The 19,400-nt window shown below is 32.9% G+C and overlaps 1 protein-coding gene across 1 annotated transcript in view; it reads left to right on the top strand.

Moving 5' to 3' along the window:
- The window catches only part of LOC126888489 (D-3-phosphoglycerate dehydrogenase), a 74,555-nt gene extending 57,257 nt beyond the window's left edge, over nucleotides 1–17,298 (top strand). Inside the window, exons 6-7 of the mRNA XM_050656823.1 lie at nucleotides 814–946; nucleotides 16,833–17,298. Coding sequence (XP_050512780.1) covers nucleotides 814–946; nucleotides 16,833–17,191 — 492 coding nt within the window. The 3' untranslated portion in view covers nucleotides 17,192–17,298. The remainder of the gene's footprint in view (nucleotides 1–813; nucleotides 947–16,832) is intronic.
- Nucleotides 17,299–19,400: the final 2,102 nt, after the last annotated feature.

Genomic DNA, 19,400 nt, shown 5'->3' with positions numbered 1-19,400 from the left:
AACAAGGTCTAGCTTGATAAACATTATTCGGACTCTGCACCAGCAAAAGCAACCATTGAGGATAGAAGTCGTTTGCTAAGTTTAAACTTAGTGGTGTAATATTTGCCGAAGTGGTATAATATTTGTCGACTATCTTGAAAAGGGAAACATTAATAACAGCGACTATAACATTGAAACGTTTAAAGGAAGAAATCGCGAAAACCGACCCGATTTTAAGAAGAAGAAAGTGCTATTTCATCAAGAAAACACACAGTGTCACAAATCAATGAAAACGATGCCAAAATTTTATGAATTGGGCTGCGAATTGCTTCTGCAGTCACCGTATTCACCACATATAGCTTTCAGTGACTACCACCTATTCGCTGACTTCAACAGTATGCTTGCTGGAAAAAGAAATTTAGCTCCAATGAAGAGGTAATGGCCGATCGCAGCTTATTTTTAGGCTAAAGATAAATTATGTTATAAAAATGGTATTGAAAAGTTTTATGACCGCTATAATAATCATTGTATCGCCCTTAAAGGTAATAACTATACTGAAAAATAAAATCAAATTATATTAAAAAAAATTTTCTATGTTAGACTACGAACTTTTTAGCCCAACGATTATTGTATACTGTATTATTTATATCCCACATTATCCATTTTCTCTACCAAAATAGACAAACATACTACAAGAAACGAAGGCAATCTTTGGCACCAGAACAGAACTATTTTTTTTAATGTTCAACGGGTAAAAATTATTATAATAAACAATATTACTTTGTGGTTATAACTTCGTAAATAAAACTAAGATATATTTCTTTTTAATTGTAGACAATAGGGTACGATCCCATTGTACCAGCATCAGAAGCCAAGAAATTTAATGTGGAGGCTTTGGAACTGGAGCAAATTTGGCCTCGAGTAGATTATATTACAGTTCACACTCCTCTTATACCAGAAACTAGAAGTAAGTTAGAATAATTATAGTTGATTTGTAACTAAGTATGATGTAACTAAGTATATTGTAATATTTTTCTCATTTATTTATTAATTTTATTTTAATTGAAAACACTTATTTATATTCTTTATTTTTAATTTATTTACACTAACACATATAATTTACCTATATCTAATTACTTTGTACAATTTATAACGCGCACTTTTACATCGAGATTATAAATCCGTTCCACACAAATTCTCTATTACATAAATAGGTACCCTACAGCATTGCATCGAGAAATTTCCTTTGTAGACTAGTCACTTGGTGAATTCTCCAAACGTCTCGTTTGGCCGGTCAAACGAACAGTCTCGAAGAGGGCCTCGAATAACAAACAGCAGGTGGACAGTTGTTTACGTGAAATTAAAATAACTATCTCGCATCTGGCCATTTAGACCCACCGCATACATACAACTTTTAGTCGAACAACTATTTAGTTGTGTATTATAAGTCTGTAGCAATATATTGAAATGCGTATACTGTCAACTCGATAGTCGTTCGACTAAAAAATCAAAAGACCTCCTCGATCGCCATTTGACTGAAAAGTCAAAGTCGCACAACTATCGATTAGCAGGTCAATTCCTATGACGTTAGATGGGTGAGCGCATACATTCGACTCAACTGGCGGTGAGTTTCGACGGTAGCGCTCTCTCGCGGTTTGAAACTTGTACTTTTCTGATAAAATTGGGGTATGTGAAATATACAAAACGAGAAAAGTAGATATTTATCTAGAAAAACACAAAATATGAACTGAAATATTATTTTTTTTTATTTAAATTAACGTGCATGTGACATATATGGCTATTAGCACGAGTTACAGTTTACATGGTAATATTATAAATTACAAATTATAAATATATAGTTAACATTAGTAGTAGTTAACATAAGTAAAAAAAGATCAGTTAACAATAATTATATTTTGTTTAACAGTTGATTCTCCTCGAGGAATTTGATAACCTTGTTTATTTGGTCTGTACTGTTGAGGACATCTTTGAAGTTAGGACTAATACCAAGCTGTTGGCGTTACGGGTATGTCCTATACGCAGTCTTCGTAAGATTGCCATGTTTTTCCGAGATAAACTAGGGCAGGTAAATAGGTTCACTGAGGGCTTAATTTTATGCAGCACTGAAGTAATTTTACTCCAGTGAATTTGCCAGGTGGATAGAGTGTGCTTCTTCAGTCTGGCTTTTAGATCATTACAGATTTGTACATTAAGTATGGTATTCATCGATGATGCAGCTTTTTTGGCAAGGCAATCGGCTTTTTCGTTACCACTAATGCCAACATGGGATGGTACCCATAATAAAGTGACTTTTGTATTATTTTTAGAAAAGATCAGTATCATTGGTGTTGGAGGTACATGAATTATTGGATGAAAGGCTTGCAACTTCGTCAGCGTCTACGGGATTTAAAGTGATCTTAAGCTTTTTAGATAATCTTGTAATTCGATTTTTAAGCGATCTATCAGATACAGCTTGATATATTTGCGTAAGGTCTTCTAAAAGAGACTTAATGTTGGTGGTAAAGTTATGAGCTTCTTTGAGAGGATCACTGCTACCAAAGGAATTTTCCAGGAAGGCAATAAGCTGTAATGCTGTCAAAGAAAATCTCTCTTGGTTAGCAATAATTAATTGTTCAATAGTTGATTGAGCAGAGGGAGTAATTTTACCAAGTTCTTTGTCATCAGTTTTTAATTTCTTTTTAGGAGCTGTTTTAGGAGTTGCAAAGGCTGTGGGAGATTTATCATTTATAGGGTTTAAGTCTGGGGGGTTATCAGTAACCGATAAAGTGGGTGATTCGAGACTTGTGTCGGTAGAATAAGTTCTTTTGATGCAAGGATTTGAAGGTAAGGACACTGACATTAGAGACTGTTCATTTGGAATTATTAAGTCGTTATTAGTTGGATTGATTTCTTCTTTTGAGGAGGAGGAAGGACGAGACATAGTAGAAGGAGTTTCAAATGGCATTAGGCTGGAAGTTGTATTTTGAGAAAGATTGGTAGATATTTCTTGAGGGTTAGAACAGGAGTCTGCAGTGTGTCCAGATTGTTTACATAAGAAACATTCAAGTTTATCCGAAGTGATAAAGATTCTATTATTGTTATTTTTATGCGATATTAAAATTGAGGTATTTAATTCAAAGTTTTCTTTATCCGGTATAATATAGATAGAGCGTCGAAAACTGAAAATGTGAGCGTATTCGTCCTCAGGTGAGCCGCATCGGATAAAAGAGATAGGAGAAGCAAGTTGTAATCGAAGTTCTTCTTTAAGTGCTTGCTCTATGAGTGAATTCGGGATCGAAGGGCTCACGTTGGACAGTAGTAGCCTCTTTGCAGGTGTAATAAGTCTGCGAATAGATACTGTTTGATTTCTAACAGTAATGGTCGGATATTTTTGCAGAAGATTATCCACTACGGATAAGGAAGAAAGATATATGCATATACGCTGGTTAGAAATTCGTGAAGCAAAGGTTATTTCTTTAGGGGTAACAATTTCGCCGATTGCCTTGATGTATTCAAATAGCACGACGTCAGGAAGAGCGTTCATAACGATGGCGAAACTTCTACTGGGACATGATATTGCTGTTGTAGGTTTTTTTGGTGTGATTTTTGTTACTGCGGCGAAGCTGGGTTGTACTGTTTGTGATGATGTTTGAGATGATGTTGATGCCATAATTTGATTTTAATATTCTGGATGCCAAAATATTAAATATGTATGGCCAGTAAGAACTGGCCTAATTTTTTGGTTGTCGATATTTGCTGTTAATTAAAAATCGCCTTACCAGTATTTTTGTTGGTAAACACAGCACATTAACTAACTAGTTTTTATATGATACACTATTAGCAGAGACGATAAGCGAGGAGTACTTTACTCGTTGGCTTCTGAAATGGGAATGAAATATTATTGTAACCTGATTACTCAACGAATACACAGAATTAATAGTAAAAGTAATTATGTTTTTTTTTATTTTATTCATTATAATTTTAATATTTAATATATAAATTCGTGCGACTGGATGACTGCTTACGCAAGAGGCCACTAAGAAAAAGAAGAAGTTTATGTGAAATTTAGAGGTTACCTCTGTTTTTATTGGCTGTGAGTTTCGTCGGTAGCGTTCTCTCGCGGTTTGAAACTTGTACTTTTCTGATAAAATTGTTAAAATTCAATGCACAAAACTGCCACTAACAGCGCTGGCAAAAACTGTCAAATCCCCTCTACTCACTGGCTCACAGCGAATAGTTGTTTGACGCTAGTTAAATTAGAAGTAGAGACGGGCAAAATCAGTAACGGCTGTTTATACCGGAAGCATTCATTATACATTCAAAATACAAAATAATTTTTTTAAAAACTATAAAAATGTAAATTGTAAATTGGCAATAATAAATATAATTTTAGCTTATAAAAACAAAATACAACTCGAAACAATTTTTTCCTATTATATAAAAGTATAAAACGTCTATTTATTTTAAATAAACGAAAACTATAAACTTTGTGGTTTAAATTATAATTATTAGAAAATACACGCAAACATATATTGTTTTTAAATACCTATGTGGACCGTAAAACCTCTTCCATGTCGGCACTTTGATCTCAAGAAGTAATACCGGCAGTACGCAATTGGTAATTCACCAGTGATGCCAGTGGCGGCTCGTGATTTTTACAATAGGGGAGGCTATACCTAACTGTAAAATATCTAGATAAATTTGCACTAGCAAAAAAATGCGCCAAAAAATGTAATTTAAGGGCCCATTTTTTATTTACATTTCATAATATCATCCTAATTCATAATTTCATGATATCATATCATTTTAAAAATAGTTAGTCTAATTGTAAAAGTTTAATACCAAAGTTTGTGTCGTTTATTTGTTAACAATTCCATCTATTTGTAAATAGATACCTCGCATATCAAAATAAATACAGATTTGAAGTTTTGCAGTCCATACATAATGAAGCTTCAAATTTTTTAAGATACTCAACTGAATTTTTTAATTCTAAACGCGGTCTACTGCGAATTCAAAAACACCATAAATTACCGATATTTTGCTTTGAGTTAGATATATATCGGAAAAAGTTATTTGAGCAAGTTGTTTCAAATATTATTATAACCCCACATACCAAATTTCATAACAAAATTCGCACTTTTAGATTTTTCATTTTTTTAGTCAGGACCCTAAAATTCGTTGTCCTGAGACGCACGCAATCACGCAACGGAGCCAAGAAGCTATTCTGCCTCCCTTGGTATATCTCCGGGCAGTGTGTGATGGCAACGTAGATGCCACTGTTAGGAGACCGGGTCTCCTTAAAGGCCTACTGCGCTGCACGGAGCATTAGCAACGGAGACTGCTGGGCTTCTCGGCTCCGTGCTCCGTTCATGCATCTCGGGATAACCCAGGGTCCTGCCTACAATAATATGTAATAAAATTGAGACGCGATCATGCGTTCTAATGCTAATGCTCCGTACGTATGGATAATTAGTGATAATATGGAATTTACACGTTGTATAATAGTGAGAGTGCTTGTTATTTTCGCGATTCATGATAAACAAAACAGTGTAGAGTGTGTAAAAAATTTATGGGGAGGCTGAGCCTCCCTTGCCTCCTCTGACGAGCCGCCACTGGATGCGAGTTTTCCCTATTAAAACCCGTACATTTCTATGCGACTAGCAATGCACGAGTGGGGCAAAAGCGACTAGAAACATTGCGCGGTCGCCATGCACGACTAAAGATTTTACTTCCAATTTTTCGGAGAGTGGTTCTACTGTCCCTCTTTATACTGTGCCTATGTTACAGACAGATAAAAAGAATTGTTTTAATTGAACAATAGAAAGTTACTTATGTCAGATTCATATTTAAGAATGTGATTTGTTTCACTTTTGTGGTGGTAAGTCTTTACTTTATTAATTAGTGTAACAACTAATTTTGCAGTTCATTTGTTTAATAAAAAATTAAACACCTACTTTTGGAGTAGAACTTTTTGATATGCTGTTTACCTATTGTACATTTCTTACTCAGATTATAAAAAGTTGTACAAATAATAAAAAGTTATACAAATAATACGGAATTAAATGAAATAGAAACACCTCGATTGGATACGCAAACTATTAATCGAAAAAGAATGGCAAATGCAAATGCAACATTTCAACAATCTTTGCTGAATATCTTAAAGAAAAATGTAGATGAGGACAAAAACTTTGTCAATAGGTAGTTCCTTCATTACAGTCTTTACAGATAACGAAAAACTTGGTGCGAAAATTCAAATTTTTACAAGTATTTCAAACAATACAAAATAGAAGAGTTAAGGAGTTTAAAACCACTACTAGCTAAGTAGCTACTCAATTACATAACCTTCCGGATAGCATGATTTGAATTTCCAGTAGACTTGTGTTATGGACGGATTTTACGGGCTGTGATTGGTCGTATTCAAATCAAGGACATTTAGGAATCTTGAATCTTGAATCTGCTCTCTCGTTTGTTGTGTTGCAGTTTTAAACATAGATAAGGTATATTATTATACACAAGGTGTCCCAAAAGTAGTGGAACGGTCGAATATTTCGCGAACTAAACATCGAATCGAAAAACTGAAAAACACGTGTTCAATCATTTTCAAAAATCTATCCAATGACACCAAACACCAATCCCCACTACACCCCCTGGAGGTGGGGTGGGGGGTAACTTTAGAATATCAAATGGAAACCCAAAGTTTTTCTTGCAGATTTTAATTCGTTACGTAAAAGTAAGCAACTTTTATTCAAGACATTTTTTCGAACTGTGGATAGATGGCGCTATAATTGGGAAAAACCATTTATCCTGATACCATAGGTAAATTATAGAAACGGTCTAATATCTCACGAAAAACACCTCCAAATGAGAAACTAAAAAACAGATTTTTAATCTTTTTCGGAAACCTTTCGAATAACACCAAACGTGACTGTCCAACCCACCCCCTGGAGGTGGGGTGGGGGGTAACTTTAAAATCTTAAATAGCAACCCCCACTTTTTATTACAGATTCGGATCTGTCATGAAAAATTAAGCAACATTTATTCGAAACATTTTTTAGAATTGTTAATAGATGGCGCTTTAATGGGAAAAATACGATTTATTAGCGCCATCTGTCAGAAATTTTAAAAAATGTTTTGAATAAATGTTGCTTAATTTTTTATGACGAATCCGAATCTGTAATAAAAAGTGGGGGTTGCTATTTAAGATTTTAAAGTTACCCCCCCCCCACCCCACCTCTAGGGGGTGGGTTGGAGGGTCATGTTTGGTGTTTTTCGATAGGTTTTCGAAAAAGATTAAAATTAGTTTTTTGGTTTCTCATTTGGAAGTGTATTTCTCGAGATATTAGACCGTTTCTATAATTTACCTATGGTATCAGGATAAATCGTTTTTCCCAATTATAGCGCCATCTATCCACAGTTTAAAAAAATATCTTGAATAAAAGTTGCCTACTTTTACGTAACGAATCCAAATTTGCAAGAAAAACTGGGGGTTTCCATTTGAGATTTTAAAGTTACTCCCCACCCCACCTTCAGGATGTGTAGTGGGATTGGTGTTTGGTGTCATTTGATAGATTTTTAAAAATGATTGAACACGTATTTTTCAGTTTTTCGATCCGATGTTTAGTTCGCGAAATATTCGACCGTTCCGCTACTTTTGGGACACCCTATATAAGTAGGATTATGGTTTTAAAGTTACACATATTTACATTTTAAATTTGTAAAGTTATAGTTCTTCTACAATAAATATTATATTACATATAAATTTATTTATAAATGTAAAGTTAATATTTTTCAGAGTATTTACGTACGTTGTATGCTGTTTTTTATTAAGTACTTACAGTTTTCTCCGATCTACATGCAGCAAAAATTATAAGTATAACTAGGGGGTAGTAATGCTATAAGAAAATTAAATACCATAATTTAGACTTATAAAAGAGATAATATTATATTTATTTGTGTCTTAAAAATGTATGATTAACTTTCAGACTTATTTGATCTGATGTACTAAATTGTCTCCGAGACTGTAACAAAGTATTAACATATAAAAGTTTAAGGGTTGTAAGAACTTCAGAAGGAAATTTTAATACGAGAGTGGCTATTCCCCTGCCTAAACTGCAATACATATTTAATTTAATTAAATGAATTGTCATAAAATAAACAGTCCTACTAACTTTTATGATGGAATTAATGGTAGGTATAGAGAAAAAAAAAACAAATAGAACGTTTTTTAAATTGTTTATTAGTGAGCTGTTCTTTAGATCATACATAAGGTCGATCATAGACTATGCCAGCATCGTATATATATGCATCTGCTAGTACCCATTTATTAAAGAAAATAAATGTAACGATCAATTGCTGAATTCAATTGATTGTTTGTCTAGGTGCCATGAGATCCACTTCTGTTGAAGCGTTATTTGGAGAAGCCATTGAATTACCACCACAGTTTAGAAGAACCTATCTGAGTGACAAATTCTTAATAAAAATTCTTCTTTCTCGAAACTCCTTATGCCCCTCAGGGGTGTCGGAGGTCTTTTCATCCTCTATCCATCTCTTCCGTTTCTTGCGGTCCTTTGCTAACTCTTTCATTTGTTTGTGTTTTTTCTGCCCAATTTCTATAATCTGATCGATCCACCTTTTTCTTGGCCTCCCTTTCCTTCTTTTACCATACCTTTTTGATTCCATCACCTGTTTTGGTAGTCTTCCCTGGTCCATTCGGTTAATGTGCCCATACCAATTTAATTTCTTTTTTGGATCTTCGTTATTATCGATTGCTGTTTTAGCCTTTGTCTAATATCCTCATTTCTTATTCTGTCCAATTTTGTTTTTCCTGCTATTTTTCTCAACTGCTTCATCTCCGCTGCGCTTATTGTACTGTCTATTTTTGCATTGTTTACCCATGTTTCACTTGCATAATATTAAAGTTGGTACGTATATTGCATTGTATACCTTTAGTTTTATTTCTTTCTCTATTTCTTCCTTTCCAAATATTGTTTTATTTAGTGCATAGTAGATCTTATTTGCTTTTTTCGCCCTGTATGAGATTTCTTTGTCTACCTTTCCATCCTCTGATATTATTACTCCCAGGTATTCAAACGTCGAGCTTGTTTCCATTATTTCATTTTTGCGACTAAATAACGTTTGGTTTATTTCTTCCCTTTTCTTTTGGGTTACTATCATGGTCTTCGTTTTCTTTAAATTTACCTTTATTTTCAAATTTTCTATTTCTTCAACTCATATATTCATTAATTTTTGCATTTTTTCTTTATCGTCTGCTATTATTTCTAGGCCATCTGCATATAGTAATCCTTCCATTTTCATTGGTACTAAATTCCTATACCCTATTGTTGACTGTTTGCCTTGACCTTCTTTTAGCATTTTTCATTACTCGATCCATTACTAATATGAATGAAACTAGGCTGAGACTGTCCCCTTGTTTTATTCCTCTTCTTAGATTTATTATTGGCGATCTGTTTCCGTTTATTTGTACTTTAGCCAGTACATTTCTTTATACTTTTATATGTACTTTTTGCCACGCTTATTATCTTTTGTCGGCTTTGCAGGTCTTCCATTATACTGACCATATTATTTCTCTATTTATAGAATCAAAAGCAGCTTTAATATCTATAATCGTAATATATAAGTGTTGTCTTTACAACACAAAAATTCCTACCCAACACTATTAACTGCTCAAATCAACTTAATCTTTCACTAAAAAAAATAATTGTTGGAAATAATGGGAGTGTATACTAAACTCATAAAATTTTGTGGAATTTATTTCTATAAAATATTTTTATTTTGTACAATAAATACTTTTCTCATCTGTTATCAATACATTATAAAGGTGTAAATAAATAATTATTGATTGGTGTATGGTGTATGTATGTTATGTTATTTATGCCTGTTTACTGTTACTAATAATATTGGCTACGAGTAGTTATGTTTGGTTGTGTAGTCTTTTCCAGTTACGTCTAGCAACCTAACTTCTCAAAAAAAATTATTAAGGTGATACAGTAGCGATCAACAGGTAGCCAAAACGCGTTCCAAGATTGCGGCTGTAATTTTGAATATTTTTTCGAGATATTTGGCACACGTATTCGTAATATAATAAAGAATGGAGGTACAGAGCCCAATTTGAAAAATATATTAATATGTGGAAATTACTCTGTAATTAAATACAATATTAAAAAAAAACGAGCCTGTACCGCCATTAAGAAGAACAAAAAAATACACTTTCTTCAAATAAACTTTTTTATCCGATGCCTAGATTTTGTGTCATTTTGGAACTACTAATTAAATAAAAAATTTTAGTAGTTCCAAAATGACACAAAATCTAGGCATCGGATAAAAAAGTTTATTTGAAGAAAGTGTATTTTTTTGTTCTTCTTAATGGCGGTACAGGCTCGTTTTTTTAATATTGTATTTAATTAGAGAGTAATTTCCACATATTAATATATTTTTCAAATTGGGCTCTGTACCGCCATTCTTTATTATATTACGAATACGCGTGCCAAATATCTCGAAAAATATTCAAAATTACAGCCGCAATCTTGGAACGCGTTTTCGCTACCTGTTGATCGCTACTGTTTCCTCTTAACGTCACTAGACAGTAGTTGTGTCTCAGATTAGCAAATAGATTTTACCTTTTCATACTTGATTGTTTCACTGTAATTCTTAAAAATGCCTGACAGTTAACATGTTTAGATGACGGATTTTTTGTCTTTGATGAAGGCAAATTAGCCTGAGTATTGTGATGGCATCGATAGTCTTTCTGTAATAAAAATAATCTATTTAATATCTTACAATATATGAATATATGCTTTGAACTTTAAATCAAAATGAACACAAAATTTGTTGCTTAGCAAAGTACTTAAAAATTCTCTCCAATGTTAATAAATTATTCATCCCTACAAAATATAAAACCCATAAAGTTAGAAAGTGAATATATTAACATCAATATTTACCTTGAAAACAAGCTTCATAGAATCATTTGGATAAGTTCTTAGAACTCTAAAATTTACTTTATTAACATTTTCATATTCTTTTTGACAATTTTGATCATCTTCTTGTGTTGTTATATTAGCTCAAATCACTGCATTAAATGCACCATCCTTTCCATTTATTTCGGAAAAATTAACCACCTTATACTCAATGAGTCTGGGAGGAAGCTTTAAAAATTTACAAAATATAGGAAGCAAACAGAAAGTAATTTGTTTTTTTTTATAAATATTACGATCTGTAAACGTTCCATAACTTTTTCTGGAAATAATATGGCTGTTTAAAAATGAATAGGTACAATAAACAAGTATAAACGTATAAAATAGTCTCAAAATCCAAGATTAATAACTAAAATAGGTATCAATATTTTCAACATAAACACTGCATAAACAAAAACAAACGAGAAAACAGGGTTAGGGTTGTTGTCTTTTAAATGTCATCAAATATGTCATTGATTTGAACAGTACCGGCGCTAGGATATAAGGCGCCCGCCTGCAAAACTAGCATAAGCGCCCTTCGGTTTCATTTAAATTAGTATTTTGTATAGCGCCAGCAGAAAAAAGCCCAATTTGGCGCCCCTCAAGCAGGGGCGCCCGCCTGCAGTGCATCCCTTGCAGGCCCGTTATCGCCGGCCCTGGATTTGAATACGACCAATCACAGCCCGTAAAATCCGTCCATAACACAAGTCTAGTAGAAACTCAAATCAGGCTTCCGGATATTCCCACAATCAATATTTATTGTCCAACGTGCCGCGCCCATCTTAAGTATCAACACAAATTCCACAGCGAATCATCAGTCGTCAACGAATTGTTCATCTCCAATGCAACTATCGACTGTATGCGCACCAAAGAACCAAGGCATTTAACTTATCGCAGTTAACAGATTTTATAATTACTAGTTCTGAATATTACTTTACCCAGTGAATTATGGATCTTATCTTTAATAGAGTTTCTAGCTGTTGCAAAAAAGTATTTTCCAGGCGAAAGGGACAATGAAGATAATAACATTATCAGTCTTGGAAACATGGATTTTAAAGTTAGCAGTTCAAAAGATCAAAAAATTTGGTACGTTGTAGATATGTCTGTTTTCAAATGTTCATGTCCGATTGGTTATAATGGACACTATTGCAAACACCAAGGGGCCATTGCGAAAAAACATAATATATTTACGGCAACTAATACCTTATCGCTTTTTTCCAAGCACATTCTTTATGAAATAGCGTTGGGAAAAATTGCAGATTCATCTACTTTTGATACACTGCAAATCAAGGAAAATACAGCAAAAAATTTAAACCAGGACAATTTTCCTTGTAATTCTTCTGTCCAAAATCAACAGGATCAAAAGATGATTATTTGTGATGATGCAAATATTAATGCCATGGAATTTAATGATAAGGGTAATATTGATATAGAAGAGATTAAAAATAAATGGGCAGAACATTCGAATTTAATTATGTCAAAACTTGAAAGTGAACCTGAATCCTTTGGGCCCGCTATTATAAAATATTTAGAGAACTGTAGTAAATATGCCAAATCAAATCAGTCTTTAATATCAGGCATGCATTGTGCTTTTAAGTACACAGGAGTTTCATCTAAAAATAAGAAGCAGGAGGTGATAAGTAAAGGGAAAAAAATATCCGTACAACCAACATCTGTATCGAGACGTAAAGTTACCATGACAGGTAGAAGAGCATCGATGGCTGGACGAAAACCTAGAACTATCAAAAAACAACAAAAAAGAGCACCACACAAATTACAACTATGTGTAGAAAGTAACATTGGTTTAGGTGATTATAGTATCGTTCGCGGTACCTGTTCCGTACTTGTCCAGGATTACTTCGCATGCGCACTTTAAAAATCGCATGCGCACTTTAATAAAAAGAACGCTCTTTTTTGAAGTGCGCATGCGAAGTAATCCTGGACAAGTACGGAACAGGTACCGCGAACGATACTAATAAATTTAGAAAATAAGTATTTAGTGGTTTTTCGCGAATTCGTAAAATTCGATATTTGTACATAAAGATAATTAAAAACGTTGATAATACGAATATATACTGTGTTTTATTTACATTTTTTAAACAGGCTTAAATAATTGTAGACGTATATTGGCATGCACGATCAATCGTAGTAAACAGCAGACGTATAAAGGCTAAGTACGTCTGCACTCTACTACCCGCTAATCGGAAAAAGCCGAATCGTTCGCCCATGCCTTGTGCGTCTGCAGTTTACGTATATGCGCACGGGCACCCCACACAACTAAATAGTTTAGTCGAGAACAAATCGCAATAGGGCTTTTCATCGATTGTCATTTGTTTCGAGCTTCTGTCATATTATTATGTTGTAGATATCATAGATATATTAACAATATATCAGGCTAGTTAAAGGCCGCTCAATGCATCGAGGTGTAACGCCAATATCAAGTACAGTGGTCTAGCTATCTTTGTCTGTCGTACGAGTGTGAGCGTATACAGGGTGATTGATTAGTAGGGTAAAGCTCAATAGCTCCGCTATAGTAATAGATAGCAATAAAAGTTAATAACAAAAATTTTAGCCACCTTTGAGCTTCATATTACAAAATTAGTTAGAATGTTACAGGGTGTTCGATAACACAGTGGCAGACCTAACTTTTGTTATTTTAAATGGAACACCCTATATTTTATTTTATATTCGAAATCCTGTTAACTTCATCACAAAAATATAAAGGTTTGTCTTGTTATATAGGGTATTTACAAAGTTATAACCAATTTTGTATGAAAATCGTAACAAGTTCAACACCCTGTATAAATAAAAATAAGCACAACAGCAATGGTTTATTAATGACATATTTTTATGTATTGTCAAAATTTTTAAGAATTATTGATATTGCTAATTTTATTTATATCAAATACAGGGTGAGTCAAAACGCAAGTACATTATTTTCTCAGTAATGTTAAATGGAACACCCTGTATTTTATATCAATATTGAAAAGTAACATTAACGTACTTTAATTTTTATATAACATTTCCTATGCCCAAATTTATTAGTTTTCGAGATATTTTCATTTTTCAGAGCAAATTATTTTAGGTGTTTAAATTTATCTAAATTTTAAGTAAGCCATGACTGAATTGACAATTGAAGATTACCGATTATCAATCCGGTAATCAATGTAACACTGTAGCAAATAAAGAAATAAAAATAATTTATTAGTAATACATTTTACAAACAAAAACACAACCACTACATGCAACATTTTTAGAACAATTAAAAACTATATTTTTATGTAAATGCAACAAATAAACAAAAAAATTAGTAATAAATTTTACAAAAAACACACAAACATAAAATACAATATTTTGTGAAGACAATTAAACACTACTTTTGTATGTAAATGTAACAATGTAACAAATAAAGAACGAAACATAATTTATCAGTAATACATTTTGCAAAAAAACATGTTTGCTAGGTACATGTTTGCTACTTTTAATAAAATATTTTTAATATTGAATTACATAAGGTGTTCAAAATTATTTCCTAACACATTTATGTACCATTGAATGAGCTACTTACCTACTCTACGGAGCATTTGTAAATTAACACATCGAAATACACTTTGTATTCTATTTTTCATCTCATCCCTTGTTGTTGGAGGTATTTTATAAACTTCATTATTAACGTAAGCCCAAAAATATCAGTCCAGTTTATTAAATTCTGGTGATTTGGGTGGCCCCGCTACTAGTCCATTGAAAAATGAAAATATCTCGAAAACTAATAAATTTAGACATAGGGAATGTTATCTGAAAATGAAAGTACGGTAAGTGTACTTTTCAACAGTGATATAAAATACAGGGTGTTCCATTTAAAATGACTGAGAAAATAATGTACTTGCGTTTTGACTCACCCTGTATTTGATATAAAGAAAATTAGCAATATCGACCATTCTTAAAAATTTTGACAATATGTTAAAAAATATGGCATTAATAAACCATTAATTGGTTATAACTTTGTAAATACCCTGTATAACATAACAAACCTTTATATTTTTGTGATGGAGAAAACAGGATTTCGAATTTAAAATAAAATATAGGATGTTTCATTTAAAAAAACATAAGTTTGGTCTGCCACTGTGTTATCGAACACCCTGTAACATTCTAACTAATTTTGTAATATGAAGCTCAAAAGTGGCTAAAATTTCTGTTATTAACTTTTATTGCTATCTATTACTATAGCGGAGCTTTACCTTACTAATCAATCACCCTGTATACCAAGAGGTGGGAGTAATGGAACGACACAGCGGCAGCGGCTATCATGTGCTAGAGAGAGAAAGCTAAGCGCCGCTAGAGAGAGATAGATAGACCACCGACCCGAACTGCTCCGCGTTACGCTATTTTTCATACCGTACCTAATCTACGTATTATTATATCTATGATTAATATATACCTACGGATTATACAACATGTGAGAGAAGCTCGAAACAAATGACTGAATGAAAAGCCCTATACCTTCACGATTCGACTAAATAGTTGTTCGACTAAAAAGTTGTATGTATGCGGGGACCCTTAGGACTGGCCTTAGGTTAGGCGACTGGATGTGTATTAGGGGTGATCGGGTTTAGTGAATGGCAAATAAAAATAATATTTTAAAGTACGTCAATAGGGAAAAAGACTTGAAAAAATCTTATACAGGTAATTGAAGGCTTTAAAAGGTATTTGGGGGTAACTGATGACAATAAGTGAAGACGTACGGCTATTTATGTTTTATGTGTTTTTTAAACAATCGTGAAGAGCTAAAAAATGATTTTTTGCCTATAAAACGTTTTTTTATACATTTTAGAGAAAAATTGTTCGAATTAAAGTCATATACCTATACAGTCGGAAAATTGAAAGATTACCCATGAACGATCACATCAATCACTTGTTTTGTATTTGATGTCTTTTTTATAACAAACGTTTGTTATTTATAGAAAAGACAGCAAATAGGGCTTTTCATCGATTGTCATTTGTTTCGAGCTTCTGTCATGTGTCGTCTAATATTAATATATCTACGTCATACGTTATTGGTATACACCAGTGGTGTCATGGCAAAATTAGCAGTGCAAGAACGCACTTTCCTTAACTTTTTTACAAGTAAAATATTACTCTATGTTTTTTAATACAAGTTACGTCTGCATATTTTAAAATGTGTATACATTTGCTTAATTCAAAAATTCCGTGATTTATTTACAAAACCTAAATTCTTTATTTTTTTTTCTTTTCTTAACCAGTGCCGGAACGGCGTTCCCTCGCGTTCCCGCATCATGACACCACTGGTGTACACCAATAATACAAACCAAAGACGTATGACGTAGATATATTAATATTACACAACACATGACAGAAGTTCGAAACAAATGACTGTGAAAGAAAAGCCCTATACAAAATAAGCGATTGATGTGATCGTTCATGGGTAATCTTTCATTTTTCCGACTGTAACTATCTTAAAAAGCTCTTTAATTTACGATTTGTTAATTAAAATACCTAAACACTTATAGAGATAATTGCAAAAAAAGCCTTATTTTTGCAGTAAGTCATAAATGTCAATAGCTTTGTTTTTTTTTTGCATAATATGTAATGTAACCATCCAAAACATTTAGTCGCCTTTTACAATAAGCAGGATGAAAACTGTGTGGATACGTTTTTTGTAGGACACAGGGAACAAAAGAAGTAAGAAGTTGTGGGGAGCAATTAATATTTTTTCACTGGAGCTCTTTGTCTTTATAGCTATACATTTTTGTCGGCTGCTGCCATGAAACCATGCAATACCCCTAATTGTTCTGCATTTCAGTTTCTTGTAGTATTTAATATATTATTATCAGAATTATAGTATTAAACTAATTATTGTTTTAGATTTAATTTGTGAAGCAGTACTCAACAAATGTAAGAAAGGAGTAAAGATCGTTAACGTAGCAAGAGGAGGTATCATTAATGAATCAGATCTTCTAAAGGCCCTAAAATCAGGACAGTGTGGAGGAGCGGCTTTAGATGTATTTGAACAAGAACCTCCTAAAGATCCAGTCACTTTAGACTTGATCCAACACGAAAAAGTTGTAGCTACTCCTCACTTGGGTGCTAGCACTGATGAAGCTCAAGTTAGAGTAGCCGTAGAAATTTCAGAACAAATAATTGCATTAACCGGAAGAAGTAAAGAATATACATCTACACCAGGAGTGGTAAATAGAAGCGTTCTGGTAAATTTGTCAAAGTGATTTTGAATATCATATGTACAGTACGTAAACCATCCACTCTGTATGCATATTTTTTTCTTTACTTTGTTAACATTTAAAATAAACATACGTTTTTTTTTGGAAAATTATTTACAAAAAATATTTTTTCTTTATCTAGGTTATGTATAAATGTCTTGATACATGATAATTAATAATCGCAGACTACTATTCAAGGTTTTTTGAATTTTTTAAACGTATAATAGTGGGGGAATCAAGGATGCTAAATTTGCAGTTACTAATGCGTTATGGGGACCTATCGGGTTGTGAAGATTAGGTCCTAAAATCAAAAAAGTTAAGTTTTCCATTTTAGTGGGGACTTTCCATTTTTCAATTTAATTTTTCATTTCCAAAAATCGTTTTTTCCGATTATAGCGCCATCTATCCATAATTCGAAAAAATGTCTCTAATACAAGTTAAGTATTTACTTTTACGTAAGGAATACAAATCTGCAATAAAAAATGGGGGCTCATATTTAAGATTTTAAAGTAACCCCCACCTCCGTGGGGGTCGTGTTTGGTGTCATTCGATAGATTTTTCTGATACCTATTCATTTCGGGAAATATCGCGGGACTCCTATTTAAAATTTTTGTACCCCCCACCCCTCTCCGTAGGGGGGTCGTGTTTGGTATCACTCGATAGATTTTGAAAATATTGAACACGTATATTTTTTAGTTTTTTGATCTGACGTTCATTTCGCGAAATATTCGCTTTTTGTGAAACTTTGGGACACCCATTTCCTTTCGCCCCGCTCAAATCGTCATGTATCCAACTTACCTTATCTTAATCAGACGATTTCTAAGGATAGATTTTTTTCGGATCCTCTTAACGAACTCCCCTGTATTAAGATCCAAAATATGGTAGGGGTACATTTACAGGATACAAGGTTTCTCGCCATGTGATTTTCTGACGCACTCAAGTAACTGCAAAAATCCCCGCTTGGGCTCCCCTACCATAAGTTATAGTTCCCATTTTGAACTTAGTTGGGATTTGAACGTGCATGCCTCGTTGCCATCGTTAAAATCTTAAATGATCGGGTTAAAATTGTTTTAATTTAAGTAATTGTACTTTAAATATAGTTAGTTAGTGTTTAAACACTAGGTAATAGTCTGGGATTATCCCAGATTATAGTCTGGGATTATAGTCGGTAATTATCGGAGAATAGGCCATTTTTGGGAAAAGTTATTTACCAGCAATTTGATTACTGGAATCGAATCTTATGATTCTTATGATTAATAATATAGATATGCAAAGTCCGCCAGATAGTGTGATACTTTTTTCATAAACAAAATGGCTCCAGCAAATCGTGTTTTTTTTCAATTATTGCTCTATAACTCCAAAGATTTTGACTTTACAACAAAAACACTCAATTCAACGTAATTAAATTCTGAATAGAGACATTTATTCCCGATTTACTTCGACGGGCTTTTCGAACAAAATCTTTAATTTTCAACTAAAATTTTAGGTAAGTAATTATTTATTAATAATTAAATAACTTGGTGTCATAAAGACCCTTTTGGTATAGATTATATTTCCAGAAGGCGATGGAAATTGAAGGAACAGTTTAGCAACGATTAAATTGTTAATTAACAATTTACGGTCGCTAATAACCATAATAATTATTATACATAAGAATAACTATGATTTTTGTTTAAAAAGGCATTATACCTATCTAATGTACTTACAGAATTGAAATTGGACTATTTAAGCGGCCTTAGGAATATTTTGAAATTATAAACAATTTCATTTCGAAATTATAAACTAAATTATGAAAACGGTATTGGAAAGAACGCGACAGGATGCTTCTTTTAAAATAAAAAAAAACGTTTAATTGCGAAGAGCGGTTCCTGAGATACAACCGGTCAAATTGACCGGCGTGTACGGCGAAGATATAAACAATAGGATGGTAATTTTCGAACCATCACCTTTTTATTTAGGTTCTCTTTCTCCACACAAATTTTCATATCATTAAAAAACTCATAACATATATTATGATAGTAAAATCTATCGATATAATGAGTGAAAAATACCAAAAATACCAAAATTCCAATCAACAATTAAGTTGGAGAAAATGGAATCTCAAAGTTCAAAATCGGTAGGTATACGTTAAAAAATGCATTTTCTCGGCTTTCTATGGAGCAATTTTCTTAATTTTTTCCTAAGTAACTGGAGTAGAGACATCTAATTAACGCAT

The sequence above is a fragment of the Diabrotica virgifera genome, chromosome 7 (assembly GCF_917563875.1).
Source record: "Diabrotica virgifera virgifera chromosome 7, PGI_DIABVI_V3a".
In the NCBI taxonomy this organism is placed as follows: domain Eukaryota; kingdom Metazoa; phylum Arthropoda; class Insecta; order Coleoptera; family Chrysomelidae; genus Diabrotica; species Diabrotica virgifera.
This window is presented reverse-complemented; position numbering and strand designations above follow the sequence as displayed.